Here is a 25,036-nt window from a genome sequence, read left to right on the forward strand (position 1 = left end):
CAATATTATGATTATCAGATTATATTTTTCTAACGTCGTTTATAACGTATTTATTAATTATTGTATACTAGTAGGCCAATTAGTCGTTGACTGAAGTCAACAACGATTAGGTTTAAATTTTTTAAAATCATCTATTATTCCTTTATCATTTATCAATGTAATTTAAATAAAAATATTTGCCGCCAACTCTCTGTTCTTGTTTGTTGTTGGTAAGTGTGTGTGCTTGCTTTCTTTAGCAGTAGTGTAGTTTTGGTGGTCTGGTAGGTAGCGAGCGATGCAGCCAGACAACTTCTTGGCTTTATTATTATATAGATATAATAACTGTATTCTTATACAATGATTTTGATGAAATTGTATTTTAATTAACCCTTTCCTTACGGCAGTCCGCTCTGCTGGAGTGACGCCACTGAACGGGTCACCGCGTCGCGAAGTGTGCACTTTGCGCGACAGTAGTCTTCGATATTCGGACTAATGCTTTTCAACGCCACTTTGTGATTGTCTTGTATGTACACTTTTTTAAGAGCTACATAACAACTGTTTCATCGTATTATAGGAAAAACATGAAAATGAGTATATTGTATAAATATTCAGTTATTTACATATAACAGCCGTACACACAGGTCGTCGCGCGGCCGCCGCCTATAGTCGGCACCCGTACACACAGACCGTCGCGCGGCCGCAGCCTATAGGCGGCACCCGTAATGAAAGGGTTAAAAATAAATTAATATATATGTACAACAAAATAAACACAAAGGTGTTAATTATTTGTAAATATACACAATAATTTATGTACCATATAATTACAATAGCTCCAACTTTCTTCCCATCAAGTGAGTTATTACTCTAAAGTCTTATTTTGTTTTAAAATATTTAGTAACATTCTTTCTTTCTGTTTGTGTCTTTCAAATTAGAGCCCGCGCACAACCAGCAACATGGCGATCTTTTGGTCATGAGATCAAAGGTGCCGACACGGAGTGAGCCTACTGTGCTTTTTTATACTGTGACGCCACGATGAAGACTCCACGTTTATTCTTTTGTCTCCCACTGCTGCCAACTCGAATATTACATATATTTCATACAGAAACAATAGAACATAAATGGCGCGAATAATATAAAGCGCGACGCAAGTCTCCAAAACTAAAAATTTGAAATGAAAACTGCGAAATGAAAAAAGGAAATGTTACAAACAATAGTAGAGGCAAACCAGGTAGTGTGTTAACTTGGCCAAAGACATTTTTTAATTGTTTGTTAATACTTGTACAAGGAACATCATAACGTTACGGTTACAAATTAAAAATAATTACACGCGACAAAATAAAAGAGCAACAAATTCATATCACTGTTCTGAATATATTGCACTGTTAATCGTTTCTTACTTTCACTTTACCAAGCAGACAGAAGATTTATTGCAAAGATAACAGAACAGTAAAGTAGGATACTGATGCCTTTACAAACTAAAAAATAAGAATTCATTAAAGAATATTGGTTTTTGTAGGATTATAAATAACATTAACATACCATTGCGAAATTTCCGATTGATGGAGTAATGACGGAGAAAAAGCTGAATGAGACGCTTTTGTTGCCTTTAAGTATAATCATTTGCAATAATTTCTGCGTTGTAATAGATGTTTCGTACCAGTTAGTATTGTACCTGTAAATAGGGGGGACGACTCATTGCTATGCTGAATGAAATCTGGCACAACTAAAAAGGTGTTAGTTAAAAAAAATACACTTTAATGGCTCATTAATAATTTTGGTTACATATCAAGATACGGGTTTATAGAAGCATATCAACAATTTGTTCCGCGCTATTTGACAGCAATATCGGCAAATCTTGGAAATAAATTTGTCTGCAATTCTAACTAGTTATTAGTGGATCAGAGAAATTTTGGTAAAATAAGTGCCACATTTAAATGTAAAAGACGTGTATTACTATAATATGGGTACTTAGCGATCAACACGTTAAAAGTCAGCAAGAAAAGTTCAGTACGCATAATATTCCAAAACATTTACGTCGATAGAGAGATCCTGCTAGCGCTTTCAATCATGTATTGGACTGCAAGGTTTAACCAAAACATGTATCCATATACAGCAAATAATACCGCGACAGAGAATATAGTCTCCCCGATATTTGATAACTGGAGCACCGTCACAGAAAGCTTGAACAAACAAAAAATTTAAAAATCCTATTGTGCTTGTCTTATGGGACAATAATATTCAAGTCGATCCGTCAAAAACTGTGGGGTACAAACTACTCACGCGAAACAAACTGATGCTCGCAGTAATAATACCCAGTAGAAGAAGAAAACAGTATGACGCTTTGTACATTTCTTTCAAGTCATGTATATACCTACAAAGAGACGCGTCTAAATTACGGAGAACATCGTGATGAATACATGAAATGGTGTAGAACTTAAAAGTGCAATAGGCTGGTATCTACTTGTAAGTACTTACTTAAGCGCCTTTCGATGGACAAGTACACCAGTAGCTAAGTAAACGATAGTTTCGTTATGTTCACAGTGTTGCGGAAGATATGATACAACGGATTCCGAAAGAATAGCTTTTTCGAAATAATGACTGAGAATGATAGAGAAGACGTTATAAAGCTGTAGTATAAACGGCATGGGCTAATACGAATGTAAAATCACTTGATATAACCATACACATTCTTATTTTCAAAGCAAGCGATTTACCTGATACTATTCGCTACACCAAACAATCTTGAACATATGATTTCAGGTTTTAATAAGTAGGTAATCAATGAAAGAAGCAGTTGGCACAAAAGAAAAATATTCTGTTCCTTATAAAGTTTTAAACGGTTTGTCTTATTTCACATTTTTAAAAACTGTATATTAATTGTTGGAAACTGCCGTAAGTATGTGCATTGGTTTGTAGAACTGATTATCCTGTTCATGTTTTCAGTACTTAAGTGGACTTTTGTACTGTGCCAATTGAAAACGATAGAGAAACTATAAATAAGAATATGAGTAGCTACAAATTTTTTGGTGTGGACAATATGGTATAATTTATTGAAGAGTAAGCAATACGAATATCAAAAATGAATAGACTTTTTAACACCAAATCATTCACTTCGCGGTAGAAACATTCTTGCATACTTGAATAGATCGGTTTCGACCGAGTTAGAAAAACATCGATATAGAAATACATTTAATGCCTAATAATTATGATATAATTTGAATGCAGTCTAACCTTGCAATATCAAATAAACCAGCTACATGCAAATTCGACATAATTATGAATGATTCTGTTCCAACTAATGTGGTTATGTTCACGATCAGTAATAGATATAACAGAATAATGTTGTAAACAGGATGTTGCTCTTCGTTAATTAAGAATTCGATATCAACTGGAAATTTGTTCGGACGTGACACATTTAAGGACAGTACTTCATCCAAAATAATAGGTGAAATATGGTATAGCATTATTATACACAATCCTGGATAAAAGAATGCTGTAAAACATTTTATATATAAGCTGAAATAATATCAAAGTTATAAGCCCCTTAAAATTTTCCTTACCCGCAAAAAGGATTACGAGACGTTTCCCATGGAATGCGTAAATCTGCATAATTCGATGTACCTCGATGTTATTCGTTTCCCAATCAAGTCTAATTTCATCTAGATATGTCTTTATCTGCAGTTCATAATAATATTTATTGCAATGTTTCGTAAACGCGGAATCGATCTCTATACATGACGTACATCGTTGATCTGATACCAGGTTGCGTGGTACTTTGTGAGAGCCGCTACTGCCACTGCTGCAGTTGATAAATCCCTAAGGTGCCGAAACAGATCTTTGTCCACAGCGAAGATAGTTGCAAACTGAAAAAAATATTTAGATTGTTCAATATTGGTCGCAAAATAACAATACATTAGAAAGCTTTCATAACTGTTTCAACTAGTACGTAAAACAAACTTTGTAACCCGTACTTGGGAAATTACAGATGACCAAGTAATGAGGCTGATGATGCCATTGTGTAAGAGCCGAAATTTCTTGTTGCAGTACGGCCAAAGACCAATCACCGACAGGAAGAACATACACCAGTTGTAATAACCATTCATTTCTGCCATCGTGTGCCGTGGCTTAAACTCTAATGATCTCGGAGTTACCTATCTACCCTCCATTTCACCTTACCCTTCTCAAATATTACCTCTTCGAATGATTTTTAAGTGAAATATGAGAAAAATTCTTTCGACGCAGCAGAGTGATTGACAGGTCGCACACGTGTGAAATTAATTATTAACGAAGATAGGGTACAAGTAACGCGATCGGCAGCTGCAGCATAATATTATAGTGGCGTCATTAAAAAAATAATAGGGTAAAAGAAAACACAAGAGAAGGAAATTTTCTGAACAATGTTAAATTTTTATATTTCTACGCAATACGAGCTTACGAGGGAGGATACCCTTCGATTGCCCTCAGTTGGTTTATGTTCGCCAAAGGCAAAGCACACGAAACGCAGATGTCTTTGGAGTGGATCTTGAGGTGGTCTGTGACAGTGATGTAAGTGCACGAATTTATATTATATTACAATTATACTACCAACAAGTAAGGAGATTTATTTGCGAAATGAAAAGAAGTCAGACAGATAGTTAACTTGGTTAATAAGATTTGTTAACTAATTTTGAATTGTTATACAATGAACGTCGTAACGTTGAAATCGCAAGTGAAAAATAATAACGCGTCACCAAATAAGAAAAGTTAATCGTTCCTAACAGACTCTTAATACGTATAGAGAGCAGAACAGTGAAGTAAGATACCGATGCCTTTAAAAGCTTAAAAATGAGAATTCAATGGAGAATAATGTTTTTTTGTGGATTTTAATAAAATATTAAACATACCACTGCAAAACCTTTGACTGACGGAACATAGACGCTTAGAAAGTCGAACGCTACGCCTCTGTTGCCATTCAATATAATCAGTTGCAGTAATTTCTGCGTTGCTACAGACGTTTCGTACCAGTTAGTATTATATCTGCATTTATAGATATTGATACACGGCTAAGTTGGACCACAAACATTACTAGCGTCAATTGAAAAAAATTCTTTTTAATGGTTCATTAACATTTGCAAGTAAAATCTTTGGACGGATGATTAAAACGTCTGCGACTCTAACATAGCGTGGTAAATAATAATACTATCTTTAGAATATTGAAATTATATAGCATGTTCTATACGATTAGAACAATAACGACAACGAAAGCAATAAGCTATGATAATAATGGTAAAAATCAATAGAAATATAAAAAATATATAATATCATGAACAATTAATTGTTCTTAATTTTTAAGTGCTTACGCTAAGTTCACCGAAATAGTATAAAAATATACATCGCATTTTTGAAAAATAGATTATCAGTTGGTATGATGTCCTTTGGGTATTTTTAGCAATACAGACTCAAAGTCGTTCGTAATTAACATATACTTGACGATTAACAATTAGCAGAACTGATTTTATACAAATAATATTCCAATACATTTACGTTGTTAGTGGGATGCTGCAGCGCTGCCGATCGCGTGTTCGGCTGTAAGGTTCATCCAAAACATATATCCCAATGTGGAAGTGAGGAATAACAAGGATAACATTGTCTCCCTGATGTCTGATAACCGAAGCACCGTTTGAGACAGCTTTAAAAGACACAATAATTTCTAAATCCTTATTATAGACGTTTCTAAAAAAGAAAATTATTTCCATACCGAGTGATGTAAAGTTCATTTATTACTCGCGCAAAATAAATGAATGCTTAAGGCAATCACACCAAGTATAATGGTGAGAATGTAGAATATTTTGCAGTGGTTATTTATGTCACGTACAAATCTTCAAAGATATACATAATCAGTAAATAAAGTAATATATCGCGGTGTATACAGAAATGCGTGGTTTAAACCAGAGGTCATGATAGAGTCTCACTATACGTTAGACATTATCTCTCGCCGGTTGGTAAAATTATTAGGTGCATCATTCCACTTTAAAATAGACTTGAATATTTTCCATAAGTAGATTGGCATATTTAAAATTTTATAGATTACAAGTACTAATAATTACTGATAATTACAGGTAATTTATTAAAAATATTAATAACTAGTTTATTTATATTAGAGGGACCGAGAAGTATTCAAAATTTCTTCGATGACTTCAAAGATTTTTAATGAAAATTCAAAGGACTTTTTTAAAAAGGGAATCGAACAATTGCCTTTACGCTGACAAAAAGCGTTGGAAAATGATGGAAATTATTTTGTTGATTAGCATTTAAGATTTCTTTAATAAATAAATGTTTTTCGAAAGCGAACGAAATTTTGATTACTTTTCGGTACCTCTAATATAAGACTACATCATGTAATAACTACGATATAAACTAAATATAAGGGAAAAATAATACTAGTGATATTAAAAATGTAACAACGATCAATGATATTTGTTTCAAATATACATGTATGTATGTATTTTGCATGCAATAAGTGCAATGCAGAGAGTAAATCGCAGGAACACAATAAACAGTAACTATAAAAACACAGTTTATTCATATTCCTTGCTCCATCGTTATTTTTAAGTTACTTATGGACAGTTTGTAGTGTGATTATACTGCATGCTCTGCATCGTAGATAAAAATGTAATAGTATCGATAAAGGAAACCACTCTTTACATAAGTGTTGATTTAAAGAAAAGGCTGAGAATCCCTGGTTTAAACATTTAAATTACGGTAGGGCGGAATATGTTAGTACATATAAAAGAAATATACTCACTGAAGTGCTATTCGATGTACAGCAACGCCGCTAACTATACTTTTACTATTTGCACGATCTCGTGGAACACACAACGCAGAGGATTCCGCAAGAACGGCTTTTTGGAAATAATAACTAAGAACGGTAGTGTAGAGCATTATCAGAAGCACGAAATAATGAGAATATAAAATTTAATTAATGAACGTATAGAGCCACAATCAATACAATCTCTCTGCTTCGCACCCTTTGTCATGTGATTCAATCTATAAAATAGAACTCTACTGTGTCTTTTAAAAAACTATATACAGGACATATTTCATTTCTCACTTGTGAAAATTGCATATTCGTTATCTAGATACAGCATTGAAGATGTGCGTTACATTGTACATCTGTATATTTTGTCGCGCTCTCGCAGTACATAATTAGACTGTTCTAATATGTTAATTAAACATGCAAAAGAAAAAGTGAAGAAGAAATAATATAACTACATAACTTTCAAAATGATTTGAAAAGCAGGGGCTAATTCCTAAGAAGATTAAGCGAAACGAATGTCATTGAATACGAACGATTCATAATGTAAAATCAATCACATCACAAATTAACCCCTTCTCGTGCCATTTATTTATCAGATGCGGCAGTCGAGACTAACTATTCAGGACTATAACATTAAAACGAAAAAAGAAAAGTTCTGTGTATTTTATATTCAGGCATCCTTGATAATGCAACTTATAGTTGGACCTAAATTTCAAGTTAAAGACTATTCAAAATTTGAGTAGGGTTTATCACATTTGAGCAGTAAGTGCGTCACGAATGAGACTCGTCAAAGCACGGGAAGAGGTTAAATATTCTTTCATATTTCAAACATACATCGTTTATTTAAGACTCGGTTTTACCTAGCAATTTGAAATAAACCAGCGATATGAGAACCAATCATAATCATTAGCGACTCCGTTCCAACAAATATGGTTACGTCGATTAACATCGCAAAATATATCAGAAGATTTTTGGCAATTGGATGTTGTTCTGCGTCAATGAAGAATTCCGCATAAACTGGAAACTTTACTGTGCGAGATTCATTTAATGGTAAAATTTTGTCCAAAATAACAGGAGAAACGTGGTATAGTATCATCATGCACGCGGAAGGGTAAATAAAGCCTGAAAAACTTATTATCTATACACTATATCAGATTCAGAGTTTCAAAGCATTCGAGATTTCTCTCATTCGCAAAAATTATTACTGAACGTTTGCCGTGAGAGGCGTTCACCTGCATGATTCAAAGTAGCGCTTCATTATTCATCTTTCAATGAAGCCTTATTTGATCTAGAAATCCTTTTACCTGCATTTTATAATAATATTTAGATAAATGTTCTGTTAACATGGATTCAGTTTCCATACGGAGCTTACATCGTTCATTAGATACCAGGTTATGTGGTATCTTGTACATGCGACCAATGTCAATGTTAAAAATGATGCTAACCGTAGCAAATCAAATAGATTTCTCTCTATAGTGAAGAAAGCTAAAATCTAGAATATTAGTCCTGTCATGTGTTGTTTGAGAAATTCAGAGTCAAAGCTTACAAAATAGTTTTAACCCTTTGCACGAAGGTAATTTGACTGTTTGCAAACAGCAACTTTAAAACTTATTTAAAAAGTTACATGAATTCTTCTGAGATTATTATTTCTCTACCAATAATTCCCACTATTGTTTGTTTCGCTGTGTTTATACACCTCACGTGTCGTATTATAGAATCGTTTAAAAAATGCTTATTTTAAATTATGGTATTAAATAAAATGGTAACTGAGAATCACCTCTTAAGCGCAAAGGGCTAAGAATGTATCAATTAGTACTTGAAACGAACTTGAATAGCCACACCTGAGCGGTTATAAAGAGCCACGTAAGGAGGCTGGATGATGCCACTTTGCAAAACTCGAAGTTTCCTGTTATACGGCCAAAGTCCTATCAGCGACATAAAGAACATACACCACTTGTGATAGCTATTATATGCGACGATACACTTCAAAATTAATGAAGAATTCTTGCATCGTAAATTCACTCATGAGGTAAACGTCCGAGTATTCTTTAATTTTATATCGTTAAACAAACAGTCATTTTTTTTAATTATCTAAAAAAAACTGCGCTTGATCTTCACCTTTATTTTCGTTTCATCCATACAATAAGTTCCGTTAATAAATTTATATTTATTAATAGCTGTGAATTTTATAACTACTTACCGGCTGACGTATTACCGATGATGGTAACTATGTTACCGATATCGCGCGATTTGTTTGTTCACGACCATGGTCAACCGTTACGCTTGCATCCGTCGCTCTCCAATCTGGGCGCGCGCTATTCTTCCACTCTGATTGGTCAGTGTTTTTCATTAATAATTCAAAAACTAAGCTTTAACCAGCATTTTGGTAAAGGAAAAAGTTGTTCAGAATCACCCCAGCTATCACCCCCTAAAATTATGCCCACCAGTAGCCGAACACCCTGTATAAGCTGAAATACTATCGAAGTTACAAGCCCCTTAAAATTTTCCTCGCCCGCAAAAAGTATTACAAGACGTTTTCCCTGAAACGCATGCATCTTCATAATTCGAAGTATCTCGTCATCATTCGTGTCCCAATCAAGTTTGATTTGATTAAGGTATGCCTCCATCTGCATTTCACGACAACATTAATAGGAATGTATCGAAAACATCAATTCAATCTCTATACGCGACTTACGTCGTTGATCTGATACCAGATTGTGTGGTATTTTGTAAACACCGCTACTGCCACTGCTGCAATTGATAAATCCCTAAGTTGCCGAAACAGATTTTTATCCACAGCGAAGATAGCTGCAAACTAAAAAAAAAATATTCGAATTGTTCAACATTCGTCACAAAATAACGAAACATTAGAAAACTTTCATAACTGTTTCAAGTAGTACGTAAAATAAACTTTGTAACCCATACCTGGAAAATTACAGATGCCCAAGTAACAAGGCTGATGATGCCATTATGTAAGAGTCGAAATTACTTGTTGCTGTGGTGATGCAATAAAGTCATTAAAAAAATGATAGGGTACAAGAAACAGCGAGAGAAGAAAGTTTTCTGAGCAAAGTTAAATATTCATATTTCTATACAATACGAGCTTACGTGAGAAGATACTGTTCGATTGATCTCAGTCTGTTTGCATCCGCCAAAAAAAAGCTTGTATTATTACAGTCTTTAGTTAGCGGTGATATGTTTAGGGTGGCCGGTGAATACGCTGCACACACTTGAATTTATATTATATTGTAATTTTACTTCCAATATAGCAGTGAGGACGTGGGTGGGTGTGAATGAAAAAAGTCAGTTTACTTAATAGTCACTCTACAACAAATATATTTTTAACAAACAAACAAAGATTATGCAGTACAATCTCACCAGGGAGGATTCTTTTTTATTATCCTGAGTTGGTTTACGTCCTCCAAAGACAGAGCACGGGTACGTACGCAGAGAAGTGTTTTGTGTGATGTGTTACGAAGACTGCAGAAGGTGATGTAAGTGCATGAATTTATATGATATTACAATTATACTAACAACAGTTAAGATAACGAGGTTCAGTTGTAAGCAATGGAAGTAAAGGAGGAACACAGTTGACTTGGTTAATAAGATTCGTTAATTCATTTTTAGTAGGTATATAATCAACGTTAAGGTTGCAAATGAAAAATAAAGGCGTACCGCAAGATAGAAGAACAACTGATTCATATTTTTGGTTTATCAAGTGGTCAGAAGATTTACTGTAAAGATAGCAGAACAGTAAAGTAGGATATCGATGCCTTTAAAAGCTGAAAAAAGTGGGTTCAATATGTATAGAATATTGCTTTTCGGGGTTGTAACATGTATTAAGCATACCACTGCAAAGCCTTCGATCGATGGAGCATAGACACTTAGGATATTGAACGTAAATTCTCTGTTAGTATTCAATATAATCAGCTGCAAAAATTTCTGCATTGGTACAGACGTTTCGTACCAGTTGGTATTATACCTGCAATTATAGACAACGATACATTGAGAAAACCAGTACGATTTCAAAAGTCTTGGTTGAATGAAATTCTTTTTACTAGTACATCAGCATGTTAAATCAGATCTCAAGACGGACGATTAAATAATTCGGCACACTAACATGGCGTAATACATAATGACACGATCTCTTGAACAGAGCAACTAAATGGCATGCCTTAAACGAATATAACAACAATGTCAACAACGAAAATAAAAAACTCCGATAATAATGGGAAAAATTAATGAAAACAAAATTTGGAGAACTACAAAGAATTTGTAATGTCACAAATATTTACATGTTCTCAAGCTTTGAAAGTTTATGTCACGTTAGTTGAAATGACGTAGAAAATATGTACCGTATTTCTGAAGAAATATATTGCTAATACCTCTGTTGACATTACGTATTTTAACCAATGTAAACATAAAACCGTTCATAATGAACATATGAGTAAGTGGCGATTAACACGCGAAAAACTAGCAAGAGAGGATGTGCGCAAACAACATTCGAATACATTTACGTTGTTATAGGGATACTTTCAGAGCTGCTGATCATGTGTTGAAATGCAACGTTCACACAAAACAGGCATCCCAATGTAGAATTGATTAGAAACATGGATAAAATTGTCTCTCTACTCTCTGCTGGTCGAAATACCGTTTGAGACAGCTTTAACAAACAGAACATTTATTAAATTCTTATTCGGGATTTCTTTGAAAAAGAAAGTTGTATACATACCAACTAATATAAAATGATACAATGTGAATTACTCACGCAAAAAAAATGACAGCTCATGGCAATCACACCAAATATAATGGCGGGACCGTACACTACATTGCAGTAGTTGTTTACATCATGTACAAATCTTCAAAGATATACTTAATCAGTTAAGTAAAATATTTCGGTGAATACATAAAACGCGTAGAGTTGGCCAGAGGTCACTGCAGGGTTTTCTTACGCCTTATGCACAATCACCCTTTAGATTGATTCCAATTTTACATTAGTTGCAGTTACAATTTATCAATGTAATTAATAATTAATTGTTCATTCACATATATAAGACTATCTCATGTAGTTAGTTCCAAATCATAAAATACATATGCGAAAAAAAATATACTAAAATTATTGCATAAGTAATGACAACTAACCATTCCTCTTTCAAATACATATATTTTGTATTCAAGAAGTGGAATGTAGAGAGTAATTCGCTCGAACACAATAAAACGTAACTAAAATAATAGGAAGGATGCGAAATGAATTTGCTATTCGAAAACCTGATTAATATTCACTGTTCAAACGTTAACTTTAAGCAACATTTCAGCAATTGTTTGTACTGTGACTTTGTTGTATAATGTTTATTATAGAAACAAATGCAACGATGTCAAGGAAGAATCACTCTTTGCCAAAACGTTAATGCAAAAAGGAGGCGGAAAACCCTGGTTTAAAAGTTAAAGTTATCGTGAGGCAAAAATGGTTAATACATATATATAAAGAAAATACTTACTCAAGTGCCATTCGATGTATTGTAGTACCGGTAATTATATAATTGATACTTTCATTATTTCTACAAATTCTTTCATTATTTCGAGGAAGATATTTTGCAGATGATTCTGCAAGAACGGCTTTTTCGAAGAACAGACTAAGAATGATAGATAAGAGCACTGTCAGAAAGGCGGAATGGATGGAACAGTATGATGAGAAAATAAGATTAATTTATTTAACATACAGAGTCCGAATCAGGACAATCCAACTGACTCGTTTTATTAGTTGCATGAGGATTAAAACTTATGAAAATGAGCAAATAAAAAAATGTACGTGATAAGGAAACAAACTGTACCATCTTTTCCAAAAAATTGTATATGGATTCTACTCCACTTTCCTCTTCTGAAAGTAAAGTATCGTCTAGAAACTGCTTTGAAAATATTTGACAGGTTGTAACTCTTTTTATTCTGTATACACTCACTGTGCACAATTAGACTTTTCTATTGCGTTAATAACAAAATTTTGGAAAACGAAGTTTAATTCTTTTGAGGATTAGGAAACCTGAATGTCATTAAAAACGACTGATTCATATAGTAAAATCATTAATCTGACATTTGGGAAATTCTTTAATATTTTTCAAGATCTTCGTTTCATTCGATGTAGGTTGGACGTACATTTTATGAATAACATGGTATGATTCATTCGAGACACGAACTTACCTAGCAACTGCAAATAATCCGGCGACATGCGCGGTGATCATGATTGTAAGCGATTCCAAACCGACAAATACAGTTACGTCAGTTATCATGAAAAAATGTACCAAACAAGTGCTGATAATTCGATGTTGCTCTTTGTTGACAAAGAATTCCACAATTACTAGATACTTTACTTGACGAGACTCATTTAATGGTAAAATTTCATCCAAAATAATAGGAGAAGTATGGTATAGTACCACAATACATACTGAAGGGTAAGCAAAGCCTGTAAAACATATTGTGTGTCCACTGAATCATTTTCCGAAGTTCAAACTATTCAAGATTTTTCTCACCTGCCAATTTTATTACTAGACGTTTTCCGTGAAAGGCGTGGATCTGCATCATTCGAAGTACCTCGTCATTATTTGTCTCCCATTCACGCCTGATCCGATCTAGAAATTCTTTTACCTGGAGTTTACAATTATATGTATACAAATGTTACATAAACATGAATTCAATTTCTATACGCGACTTACGTCTTCGATAAGATACCATATTAGGTGATATTTTGTAAGTGCGACCATTGCCATTGATATAAATGATGTTATCCTTAACAGACGAAACAGACTTATCTCCATAACGAAGAAAACTGCAAACTTAAGAAGCTATTAATGTCAAGATATTAGGAAAAGTTTCACAGCGTATCAAATCGTTTTGTAAATTTATCAATTAATACGTATAGCAAGCGTAATAATAAAAACCTGGGCAATTATAGATGTCCAAATAATGAAGCTTATGATGCCACTATGCAAGACTCGAAATTTCTTGTTGCTGTACGGGCAAAGTCCAATTACTGATAGAAAGAACAGACACCACTTGTAATAGCTATTCATTTCTGCCATCGCTTGCAGTGGTTTAAACTCTACTGACCTCCGAGTCATCTATCTACCCTCCATTTCACCTTACCCTTCTAAATATTACCTTTTTGAAAGACTTTCAAGCGAAATATCAGAAAAATTCTTTCGATGCAACACAGTGATTGACATGTTACACGACTGTGGAATTACTTATTCATGAAGACAGGGTGCGAGTATCGCCATCAGCAGCTGCAGCTTAATGTTACAGTAGTGTTATTAAGAAAATGATGGGGTAAAAGAAACGGCGAGAGAAGAAAATTTTCTGACCAAAGTTAAATTTTTATAGCTTTATGAAATAAGAGGTTACGAGGGAGGATACTGTTCAGGTTGCTCTCAGTCGGTTTACGTCCGCCGAATAATATTGTTCAACTTTCCTTCTATCCCTGACTTTTGTATGTTCAGACTCGTTCTATCATCGTCTTTGCTCGTTCATGGCAGACAATTAACAAATAATTTAATAATTTCTAAACTTTAACTGTAAGAATTTTAAACTTTTATGAATGATAGAATCTGGATATCCATGAAAACGAAAACCTGGAAATATTGAGATATAGTGATATATGAATTTTTAAGTCTGAAAATATGAAATACAAAGGACGAAGTAATTTAGGTACCTAGTCATTAGCCATTTTGTGTGAAATCAATTTAAGTTACATTTTCATAATATGTATCTATTGTGTCATCACAGGATATCTCAAACTTTCCACTATTTCGTAATTGATCATTTTTCATCGAACAACCAGATAACAATTGTGGTTACCGGTTCCCGAACATAAACAGATTAAATGTGTATCAAGGAACAAAATAATTAAATTGTTTCTCTTATTTCAGAACTGACAAGCTAATTCGGACTCGATGAAACGTTACAGAAGCGAGCAGAAATCAGGAACGGGCTCATATAATAAAAATCTTAATCGAAAGCTTCACGTGCGGTGAACGCGGAGTTGCTTCAGATGGTTCGACTATTTTAACGCAGAAGTAACATAACAGATCCTAATTCTGTGGTTTATGCACCGTTTGAAGGTGAGCAATCACAAACTTATTAGTCACTAGAATCCCCACCGGTATAATTAATTGTTCTACACGTTAGGGCATTGACGATCGCGGTGTGAACAAATGGGCTCTACCTTTTCGTCGCGAGGCGCAGGCGAGACTCATATGTTCCTGAGATAGGGCAGCTTTATCACGTGCTCACACCATGCACCGACGTAGAACACTATTCGACACGTTAGGGTGTCTCTTTGATGACTTTCCCTCCTTCCTAACAGCCTACCTACCTACAATACCGGTAAAAACTACAGAACTGTCGATTGATAATAACTTACAGCGAAATCGCCAAAGATATCTAACGACTATACATTTAATAGTTAGATATTTAAAGCCTAGATACAGGGTCTCTATCCAGAGTTTGAAAATTCAAAATTGAGAGAATTTGAAGTTTTAAATTCATGAAGTACTCCAGTGTTAAGCTGCTCAAGTACAAAATTCTTGAAATTTCTATCCCAAACTCGAAAACTCAATTTTTTTTCGAATCGAGCATATAGGTCTTTAGTTGCGTTATGAGAGGTGTCCTGGTTCAGAAGTGACCTAATGTTAATACCGACTTTTCCTCAATGCAGTCCGACATGGCGCCGATTGATCTTGAATGGAGGCACGCTTCGATGTAACACAACAGTGTCGTGAGACCTGATCATGCGGTTCAATGATGTTTTGGGCTTTTAACGTCCGCTTTCCACAGCTGATTGAAATACGGTGCATTTGGAGGTATGTAGTGCCATGAAATACCTTTCGAGGCTAACGAATAATGAAAATTAGAATTTTTTATCGTGGACATGTAGGTACAAGTAAGTTCATGACTCGCTCCATGAGGTATGGTACCATTGCCGAAGCACTTTGTTGCTAAAGGTTGGGAAACCGTTTCAAGACACAAATCTCTTATACGCCGCTATGAAGGTGGCTGAATTATAACCGCTTACTAACTCAATCTGCACAGCTTTTGTATTTAAACAAATAAAAACTGTAATATACGTTTCTGTAGATTCGTGTTCGGACCTGGTGAAGTACGGACTTGAATTGGGACTGCATAGACGACCCCCGTGTGAAGAAATAGGCTCTACCTTTTCGACGCTATGTGCAGGCAAGTCTTCCATAAGTTCCTGAGATATGGCAGCTTTATCACGTGTACACACCATGTACCGACGTAGGATAATTTAAATTGCTAGTCCTTGCTCGGAGGATCCAAAATTGGCTGCGGAGATAAGTGAGTTGAAATGTCATTATGTAAGAGATTTCGGTGAGTACTTTCTGCAAGGAGGGTTAGGAGCAGATGAGCCTTTAAAATAATCGGTGTTTTATAATTTTAGGAAGTTCTGCGTTGGCGAGTCACCCCTTTGTGCGGCTTAATTTCTCCGTGTCAAGGAACGGATGCCAAAACATCAGACGACTCGATTTTGAAACGGTTCTGCCTTCCTTGAGGAACTACAATTCACTGGAAAGGCCTCGTTTTGAACGTGTCTCTACCAGAATAATATGAAATTCTGAATCTCCAATGGACATCGTCCAATTGTTACACGCCGATTTTTATATGTGAAATGTTATACAATGCGAAAAAGTATATGACATGTGTTTTCTTTTACGTGCGAAATCCATTTTGAAGTGGTGAAAATAACCCTTAAAATTGAGATCGAAAAAGCTGTTCCTACAAATATCTTGCGAACTATTAGACCTAGACAAAGAATTCAAAATGTCAATTTTTTCGTTTTGGAAGGCCAATTATATAGTGCATCTGGATCTTTGAAAATTTTGTTTGTTTAAAAATTACGTTAAAAATTAACATTATTTTGCAAATATTTTAATAAAACGTGTAAATATTTTGATCGAATATCTTATACGTGAATTACGAGTCCAAAGAGAAAATACGGATAAATTTGAATTTTTAATTTCTCTCGTGTAAAAGATATTATTATGGCTGGAATTATGGATACATTTTATGTGATTTCTATACCTAATATTCTGGCAATTGTATTATATTATATTTTATATATTAATTTTTTTAAAAAAAATTTCCATGGTTGCCCTTATAAAACCTGCCACCCGAGACAGGCATCTGTTTGTCTCGAGTTATAAGCACATATACTGATTTTAAGATGTATTCGATTTATAGAAGATCTAAGACCGTGGATTGTACTTGTGTAAGGTGTACTATCTTCATGATTAATTTAGATAATGTGTTCATTGAGCGTTGTTCTACGTTTGTAAAGAATATCTATAATAAGCCTGAAAAGATATAGCTTTGCTAAAGCTCTGAAAAGACATAGATTTGTTGTAACTCTGAAAACATCTTATTTTTTTAGAATTTCGAGAACAGTGATTTTTATCTTGAAATAGTATTCTACTGCAATGGTATTCATTGCAAGATAGATGCATTAGTTAGTAAGCTCGAAGTATATTTTCTAAAGTAATAGTTCTGTAATTTTAAGTAGTGCGCGTTTACATTTTTTCTAGAAGCTACAAGACTCAATTTAATTAGTTAATAAGTAATATTATATATGATATTATTCCATGATATTATAATCAATAAAAATATCACGCCTAGAATTTCTCCGGACACGTCGATAAGGTAAAGTTCTAGCAAACGGCACAGGCACTACAGAATTGTGGGCTTTTCTTTGCAAAACCGTCATGCTCTAAATCACGTAAAATTTTGCAGATAAACTGCTTTATATTAAGGGAAACATCTGTGAGAACGCTAGTTTTGGCTATTCGAAAAAAATTTTTACCACGTTAATATCACTCTCTACCTTAATGACGGTACAAACATATGTTATGTATATTCACAAACGCCTCTATTTAAAATTCTTCTAATTTACACGGATATACTGAATCGGTTTGGTATAGTTTTTGGTGGAGTTTGCAATATATTCCGTGAATCCGAAGATGCGGATTATGTGCTTACAAGGGACATCACCAAGGTGTCACACGCGGATTTTAATGAAATTGACATATGTTGTAGCTTTTTAAAAATCATTTGACACGTATTTTTTTATATCTGCGGACATCCATGTTGTGGGGGTGAAAATAGCCCTCAAAGTTGGGGGTTGAAAACACATTTTCTTTAATATCTCGGAAACTAGAGGGTGTAGGAAGGTGAATTTTTTTTTAAATTGTGTAGTTTTACCGCGGCGGACTTATACCTGCCCGCTGGACCTTCCCTGGCTACCGATGGAACAATAAACATTTGATATTATCCAATTGTTAAAGACGTAACAAATTATCGTATAAAAAGGGATCACCCTCTTCGAAAACAAATCTCAATTCATTTCTTCGTAAAAGGTAAGAGAAAATTGTATATGTAGTAATTATTGCTAAATTACAATAAACAAAAAATTCCAAAAACACGTATCCCCCATTTTGATCCATATCTTTAGTATACAAAGCTGCAAAAAAATCGAACTGCATTTAGGGTGAAAAACTGAAAAAAAAGTCCAATTTTTTAATATATTGTTTAAATAAATAATTTCTCCCGAAATATTTGTCACTAACTAAGTTCCTGACTAAAAACTACACAATTTAAAAAAAAATTCACCTTCCTTCACCCTCTAGTTTCCGAGATATTAAAGAAAATGTGTTTTCAACCCCCAACTTTGAGGGCTATTTTCACCCCCACAACATGGATATCCGCAGATATAAAAAAATACGTGTCAAATGATTTTTAAAAAGCTACAACATATGTCAATTTCATTAAAATCCGCGTATGACGCCTTGGTGATGTCCCTTGTTAGAACAGTTGACGCACCATATAGTGTCTTGCCGATAATATAGGGAATAGCATAAGAATGGAGAGAAATTTTCTTTTGAGTCGCCAAAAACTATTCTTATAGATATCCTCTTTTATAAAAAGAGCTAATGTAAAAAATTTGGTCGTTGTCGGAGCGTAACTGTTTTCCGAATTTTCTTCGAATTATCCAATTATCCAAACCGTCGGTCATGCAGAACTTTCACCTCTTCTCCATCGTCGGTCATGAAGAACTCCGTCTATATTTATTAACAAACAATTAATGCTGAAACCAATTGGACATGATTCAATTAACGACTTTTAAATATTTTCAATTTTCTTAAAATAACATCCCTACTCATTTATTCTGGTTTCAAACATTCAATTAAATATACGTATCGAAATAAGTAGTCAAAATGAATTTAGCAATATTGGTTGTCTTTGCGCATAGTTTTAACTATGCATGGTAATGTTGGAAGACAATTTCTATAGAAATATAGGAATATTTCTCCCTTATTTAATTAACTACTACTTCCTATATTTAATTAAACAATTAATTACTAACTTCACTAATATTATTGATTTATTTAAAATGATTTTGGACTTTGTTAATTTGTATGCACGTTCTTGATTAAAGGCTTTATAACAGAATGAATTGAAAATGATTTTTTTTTTAAATAAAATTGAACACGATAAAACGACGGTTGCTTAAAACATTGATTATTTGTCCAGAACTGCAAATAGGGCTTTACTTAATTGACGGCTTTGAAAAAAGAATTCTTCTTTACCGACGACTCCGATGATCACCACAGAAATGAGGTGAGTCGTTAGTCAAGAAGAGTTCTGCTATCAAAGCCGTCGAACAAGATGAGTTTTATTTGCATTTGTGAACAAAAACATAATGTTTGAAGCAATCGTCGTTTGATCGTATTCATTTATATTCTAAAAACAAAATCGTTTACTATTGTATCCGTATACCTCCCACATAGGTATATTTTGTACGAATTTTATATACCTTATATATATTTTCCGCAGTTTTCGTCGATCGATAGTAGATCCAGTTACACAATGTAAAAATCGTTAAAGCAGGATAGACAATCATACTAAATTTTCCTGCAGAGAATTGAAGGCAGTAGACGGTGCATCGAGTTTGATGCCCTCGGAAAAATAATATTTTCTTTACCCATTTTTTTCACTTGTCTTAACCGCTTTTCTATCATTGATTTATAGCTTCGTAGCAACCGAGTCTACGTACCCCTTGGATACGGTGTTTGTACGGGGGTAGCTACCCCCTTCCAGGCTCAGTCGGCGTCGGTTCTTCGAAGGTAAAGGATGTACTGTGCGTTGCTGCTGCTTCTTCATTGTAATTCACTGGATTTTGAATATTGTTTATCAGTGCAAGTATCTGTATTTTAATATATAGCAGTGTTTGAGGATGTGAAACCTTTATGGTGTCAAAAATGTGAAATTCTAGTGAACCGTTGTGCTTACGCGTTGACAGCTACGGCGGCGATAGGTATCTGTTATGAAACATATCGAAATCGTAATTATGCTCATTATTGTGTCTAATATATTTTAATTTCCTGAATGTGTGAAAGATTTGAAACTCGAGAGTGAGGAATGTTATATTAATACGTTAATTATCACGATGACAATACATATTTGTTGTGAAACGTGTCACTTACCCCTGCACCTAAGTCGAGAACTGATCACCTTTTCGAAAATTATCTAACATACATAGGAAAGTAGGATACGGGTAACGTGGTTAGTAACTGTAGCGTGGTGGTATGATAGTGTCACATATTAAGAAAACAACAGGATAAAAGAAACGGTAGAAGAAAATTTTCTGAAAAAGTTAATTGTGTTAATTAGTGTGCGTGTCTGATACGATTACACATTTCACTATGATAATGTAAAGAATTTGAAAGTCAAAAATTCCAAGTGTTACATTAACATGTTGATTGTTATATTAAAAGTGAGTACACGAAGTATGCTAAAATCAATAAACACTATTCATTTTTTATATTATTGGTTTTATTCGAGGCGTTTTAATAGTAGCACCATATTTTTTAGATTGGGAACATTTTGTTTCAAGTAAAATAACAAAAAATTAATAATTCATTAACAAATAACTTATTATTTCAAATGCATTGTTATTTTTATTATATAAATGATGTAACAAAGTTAATTTTATTCTCTCTATAATATGAGTAAGATATTTCCAAATAATTTTTGTATTTACATTATTTTATTGGAATGAAACGATAAACAATTTGAGATCAGAAATTCAATGGTATAAATAAGTCCATTCTGTTAATTGTTTGCATGATATATTAATTTCCAATTATTTATTTTTAATTACAAGAATATATTTAACTTGCTGCTACTATAAACTGTTAAATATTTGCGCATAATAACATATTTTTACTATCCTAATTATACAAAATACTCTTTATTATTAATATTATTATTGCATATTATTATTGGAAATATCCGTATTCATTTTTTAACCAAAGTATAACTTGATTACTTACACTGTATTTTCTGTGTTTTTTTTTGAAAAAATTCAAAATCTTCTAATTTGACATCTTTAGAAAATAAGGAGTAGTATTTTTTTGCCGCAGCAAATTAATAATCAGGCTCAATAATTTTAGGATTATTTATCCATGTCGAAGATGGTTGCAAGTAAATTGACCAATACCATCGGTCTGTTTATGGTAAGTTATTAATAGAATTATCATTGTAATTTCTTAAATACCTGCTTCTTCACTAGAAATATGAAAATATAGCGTACTATTTAGAAAAGATGGAGGTAACCATCAAATCTCCGAAAGTCCTTCGTCTGGAAAAAGAATTATTACTTGCATGTTGTGGCTTCTTTGAACTATTCAACTCGCATATAAATAGTCTTTCTGTACTTCTAAAAAGAACAGAGATAATGGAGGCGGACATAGTTACTGGACCACCTTGCATGCACGTTCTTTTGAGGCCGTTAATATTCACTTTAAGTAGTTGAAATTGGGTATCAAAGGGATGCAGAACATATTTTGCTGGATATTTCAGTAATTTTTAGAGATAGAGGTGTGCCATGCACAGATAAAATTTATATTCTAGAATGACGAATTTCATAGTGCTGTGGCGCTCTTGGCACCACATACGCCATTGCCTTTTCTGTTTTCTATATTCTTTCTGTTTTCTAAAATTCTGTTTCCTGTTTTCTATCTTCTTTAGCTTTACGTTCTCTAATTGTTTTCACTTTCTATAGGTTCTCGCCGGGGCCTGGTCAGTGTCAACGCTCAGGCCCTTGCAAACCTCTTCACTTTCTGTTTTATGATTCTCTTCCGCTGTACCTCTCCTTTTCCGAACTTTCAACGGTTTTTCTGGATTTTTCCACTTTCTATATTTTCTCTCTTTCTAAACTGTTTCTTTCTTCTTTTACTGATGAGTTTTCGAAGAGAGGTTTTAACTAGCGACGAGACAGTCCGTCAGAGTCAGTCTTGTAGCTTACATAGTTTTCACTGCTCGTACGCATTTTAATAAACTTGTGTGCAACGCAACATAGACTTGATTATTGTGTTTACCCTTATGCGATTCCCACAGTGCTAAACAATGTGCAAAAATTACGTGTGTACAAATAATGTTAAAAAGTTAAAAAGTAACACATCTTTTTATATCTCGATAAATAATAATTTATTTTCTCATCCGTTCATAGAAACTAAGTAGAATCTATATTACGATAATACTGAAAGTTTGGAAGATAAACTGCGAAATGAGAGAAAGAAATAGTAAAACAAACACTTATTTATTAAATTTTGCTGAGTAATCCGAAATAGTTGTATAATGAACACTGTGGCACACTTATTAACGCTGTAAATGAATAAAATTGTACAGTAAATAAATAAAATAATAAATTCACATCAACATCCTCAGCGTTTGGTATGATTATTCGCATTTTACTGATTTTCATTTTGTCATACAAGTAGAGTCACTGTAATGACAGCAATACAGTAAAGTAGGATACTGCTGCTTTTAAAACCTGAAAAATAAGGATTCAATACAGAATATTATTTTTAGGAGACCATAATTAGTACTGATATACCACTGCGAAATTTGCGATTGACGGACTAATGATAGAGAAAAAGCTGAATGAGACGCTTTTGTTGCTTTTCAGTATAATCATCTGCAATAATTTCTGGGTTGTAATAGATGTTTCGTACCAGTTGGTACTGTACCTGTAAATAAAGAGGACGATACATTGCTTTGCTGAATGAAATCTGGTACGACTAAAAAGGTGATAGTTAAAAAAAATACTCTTCAATGGCTCATTAATATTTTAATCTTGGAAATCAATTTGTCTGCAATTCTAACTAGTTATTAGTGGCTCAGAGAGATTTTGGTAAAATAAGTGTCGCATTAAAAATGTAAAGACGAGTGTTACTAAAATATGATTACTTAATCAACACGTTAAAAGTCAGCAGGAAAAGTTTAATACACATAATATTCCAAGACATTTACGTCGTTAGAGAGATACTGCTAGCGCTTTCAATCATGTATTCGACTGTAAAGTTTAACCAAAATATGTATCCAAGTGTAGCAATCAATACCGTGGCAGAAAATAAAGTCTCCCTGATATCTGATAACTGAAGCACCGTCACAGAAAGCTTGAACACACAAAACAATTTGAAAATTCTATTACGCTTGTTTTTAGGGAATAGAATAATGTTTATGTCAATTGACAAAAAACTGTGCATAAATTACTCACGCAAAACAAACTAATGCTCACATTAATCATACCGAGTAAGGTGAGGATACTGTATGTCACTTTGACCTTTTCGCTTCCTTCATGTAATCTCCTTGATGGATAAACATGAAATGGGGTATACCTTAAAAGTGCAGTAGGCCAACCTATTAGTAAGTACTTACTGAAGTGCCCTTCCATGAACCAATACACCAATAGCTAGGTAACTGACAGTTTCGTTATTTGTACAACTTCGCAGATGATACGATGCTACGGATTCCGCAAGAACAGCTTTTTCGAAATAATAACTGAAAACGATAGTGAATAGTATTATACAAGTGAGGTTTAGATAGTACAAGATAATGAGAACATAAGATCACTTGGCATAACCATACAGATTCTTATTTTCAAAGCTCATATTATTCAGGTAAATCTAACATTAAACACATGAGTATTGAACACATGATTTAGACTTTTAATATATAGGTAATAAGAAGTAGCCGATACAGAAAAAAAATGTGCTGTTCCTTCTAAAGTTTTGAACGGTATGTTTTATTTCACGTTTTTAAAAATTGTATATTAATCGTTGGAAATTGCCGCAATTGTGTGCTTCGTGTTGTAAAACTGTTTATTCTGTTCATGTTTGCAGTTCGTACGTGGACAATCGCACTTTGCCAATTAAACGTGATAACGAAACTATTTGTGCAACGGTCCGAACAACATAATATAATTTATTGACGTTTATGGAATTTGAATATTAAAAATGAATAGAGTATTCAACACCAAATTATTCACTTCGCGGTACAAACATTCATCTGTACTTGAACAGATTCTTGTTTCGATATAGTTAGAAATACATCGATATAGAAATACATTTAATGCGTGATAATTACGATATAATTTGGACGCAGTCTAACCTTGCAATACGAAATAAACCAGCGATATACAAGTTGATCATGATCATGTGCGACTCTGTTGCAACTAAAATAGTTATGTCCAGGATTAGTAATAGATATAGCAGGACAGCGTTGAAAATAGGGTGTTGCTCTTCGTTAATCAAGAAATTGATATCTATGGGAAACTTGTTTGGTTGAGACGCATTAAAGGGTACAATTTCATCTAAAGTAATAGGTGAAATGTGGTATAGTAGCATTATACACAATCCTGCGTAAAAGAGAGCTAAAATACGTTCCATATGTAAACTGAAACAGTATCAAAATTAAAAAGTTTTTAATATTTATCTTACCCGTAAGAAGTATTAAGATGCGTCTTCCGTGAAATGCGTAGATCTGCATAATTCGAAGTACCTCGATGTTATTCGTCTCCCAGTCAAGTCTGATTTGATCTAGATATGCCTTCATCTACAGTTCACAATAATATTTATTGCATAGTTTCGTAAACATGAACTCAATCTGACTTACATCGTTGATCTGATACCAGGTTACGTGGTACTTAGTAAACACCGCTACTGCCATTGTTGCATTAGATATATTCCTAAGTTTCCGAAACAGGTTTGTGTCAGCAAAGATAGCTGCAAACTAAGAAAGATGCTTGGATTGTCAAGCGTTGCACGAAAAATGTAAAGACATTCAGAAAACATTCAAGAACGTATCAAATAGTACGTAAATCAAATTTGATAATCTACACCTGGGATATTACAG

At 33.7% G+C, this 25,036-nt stretch overlaps 3 protein-coding genes across 9 annotated transcripts in view; 1 reads left to right on the forward strand and 2 right to left on the reverse strand.

The window, feature by feature from the left end:
- Positions 1 to 25,036, forward strand: part of LOC105662052 (uncharacterized) — an 81,821-nt gene that overhangs the window by 43,312 nt on the left and 13,473 nt on the right. Inside the window, exons 4-7 of one of the 7 annotated variants that reach the window (XR_013038876.1) lie at positions 14,695 to 14,886; positions 14,954 to 15,151; positions 15,483 to 15,627; positions 15,902 to 18,434. The exons of 3 other annotated variants lie outside the window; for them this stretch is intronic. The gene's annotated coding sequence lies outside the window, so the exon portion shown is untranslated. Of the gene's footprint in view, positions 1 to 14,694; positions 14,887 to 14,953; positions 15,152 to 15,482; positions 15,628 to 15,701; positions 15,817 to 15,901; positions 18,435 to 19,884; positions 20,613 to 21,291; positions 21,355 to 25,036 lie in introns of those variants that run through there. 3 more of the 7 variants (XM_076534056.1, XR_013038877.1, XR_013038875.1) reach the window with 3 other exon arrangements.
- On the reverse strand, positions 9,779 to 14,436 carry LOC143264889 (uncharacterized). Its single transcript, XM_076534046.1, has 5 exons — positions 12,971 to 14,436; positions 12,274 to 12,408; positions 11,544 to 11,634; positions 11,293 to 11,438; positions 9,779 to 10,757 (listed from the first exon to the last, which is right to left on the reverse strand). Exons 1-5 carry the CDS (start codon positions 13,057 to 13,059, stop codon positions 10,490 to 10,492), a joined length of 729 nt encoding a protein of 242 aa, XP_076390161.1. The 5' UTR covers positions 13,060 to 14,436; the 3' UTR covers positions 9,779 to 10,489.
- Positions 22,459 to 24,485, reverse strand: LOC143264892 (uncharacterized). Its single transcript, XM_076534052.1, has 6 exons — positions 24,293 to 24,485; positions 23,561 to 23,683; positions 23,400 to 23,490; positions 23,153 to 23,298; positions 22,737 to 22,869; positions 22,459 to 22,673 (listed from the first exon to the last, which is right to left on the reverse strand). Exons 1-6 carry the CDS (start codon positions 24,337 to 24,339, stop codon positions 22,623 to 22,625), a joined length of 591 nt encoding a protein of 196 aa, XP_076390167.1. The 5' UTR covers positions 24,340 to 24,485; the 3' UTR covers positions 22,459 to 22,622.

This window comes from Megachile rotundata, chromosome 7 (assembly GCF_050947335.1).
Source record: "Megachile rotundata isolate GNS110a chromosome 7, iyMegRotu1, whole genome shotgun sequence".
Lineage (NCBI taxonomy): Eukaryota > Metazoa > Arthropoda > Insecta > Hymenoptera > Megachilidae > Megachile > Megachile rotundata.

What these genes read in the sequence shown, in the direction of transcription:
- LOC143264889 (XM_076534046.1), bottom strand. Translation starts at nt 13,059, where the DNA reads ATGATAACTGACGTAACTGTATTTGTCGGTTTGGAATCGCTTACAATC. An exon ending in GGATTATTTGCAGTTGCTAG is followed by an intron (nt 12,409 to 12,970) that starts GTAAGTTCGTGT and finishes TATCATTCTTAG; the next exon opens with TCTGTTCTTCGAAAAAGCCG. An exon ending in ATACATCGAATGGCACTTGA is followed by an intron (nt 11,635 to 12,273) that starts GTAAGTATTTTC and finishes ATATCTTTGAAG; the next exon opens with ATTTGTACATGATGTAAACA.
- LOC143264892 (XM_076534052.1), bottom strand. Translation starts at nt 24,339, where the DNA reads ATGATCATGATCAACTTGTATATCGCTGGTTTATTTCGTATTGCAAG. An exon ending in GTTCATGGAAGGGCACTTCA is followed by an intron (nt 23,491 to 23,560) that starts GTAAGTACTTAC and finishes TTATCCATCAAG; the next exon opens with GAGATTACATGAAGGAAGCG. An exon ending in AGCAGTATCTCTCTAACGAC is followed by an intron (nt 22,870 to 23,152) that starts GTAAATGTCTTG and finishes CTTTATTTACAG; the next exon opens with GTACAGTACCAACTGGTACG.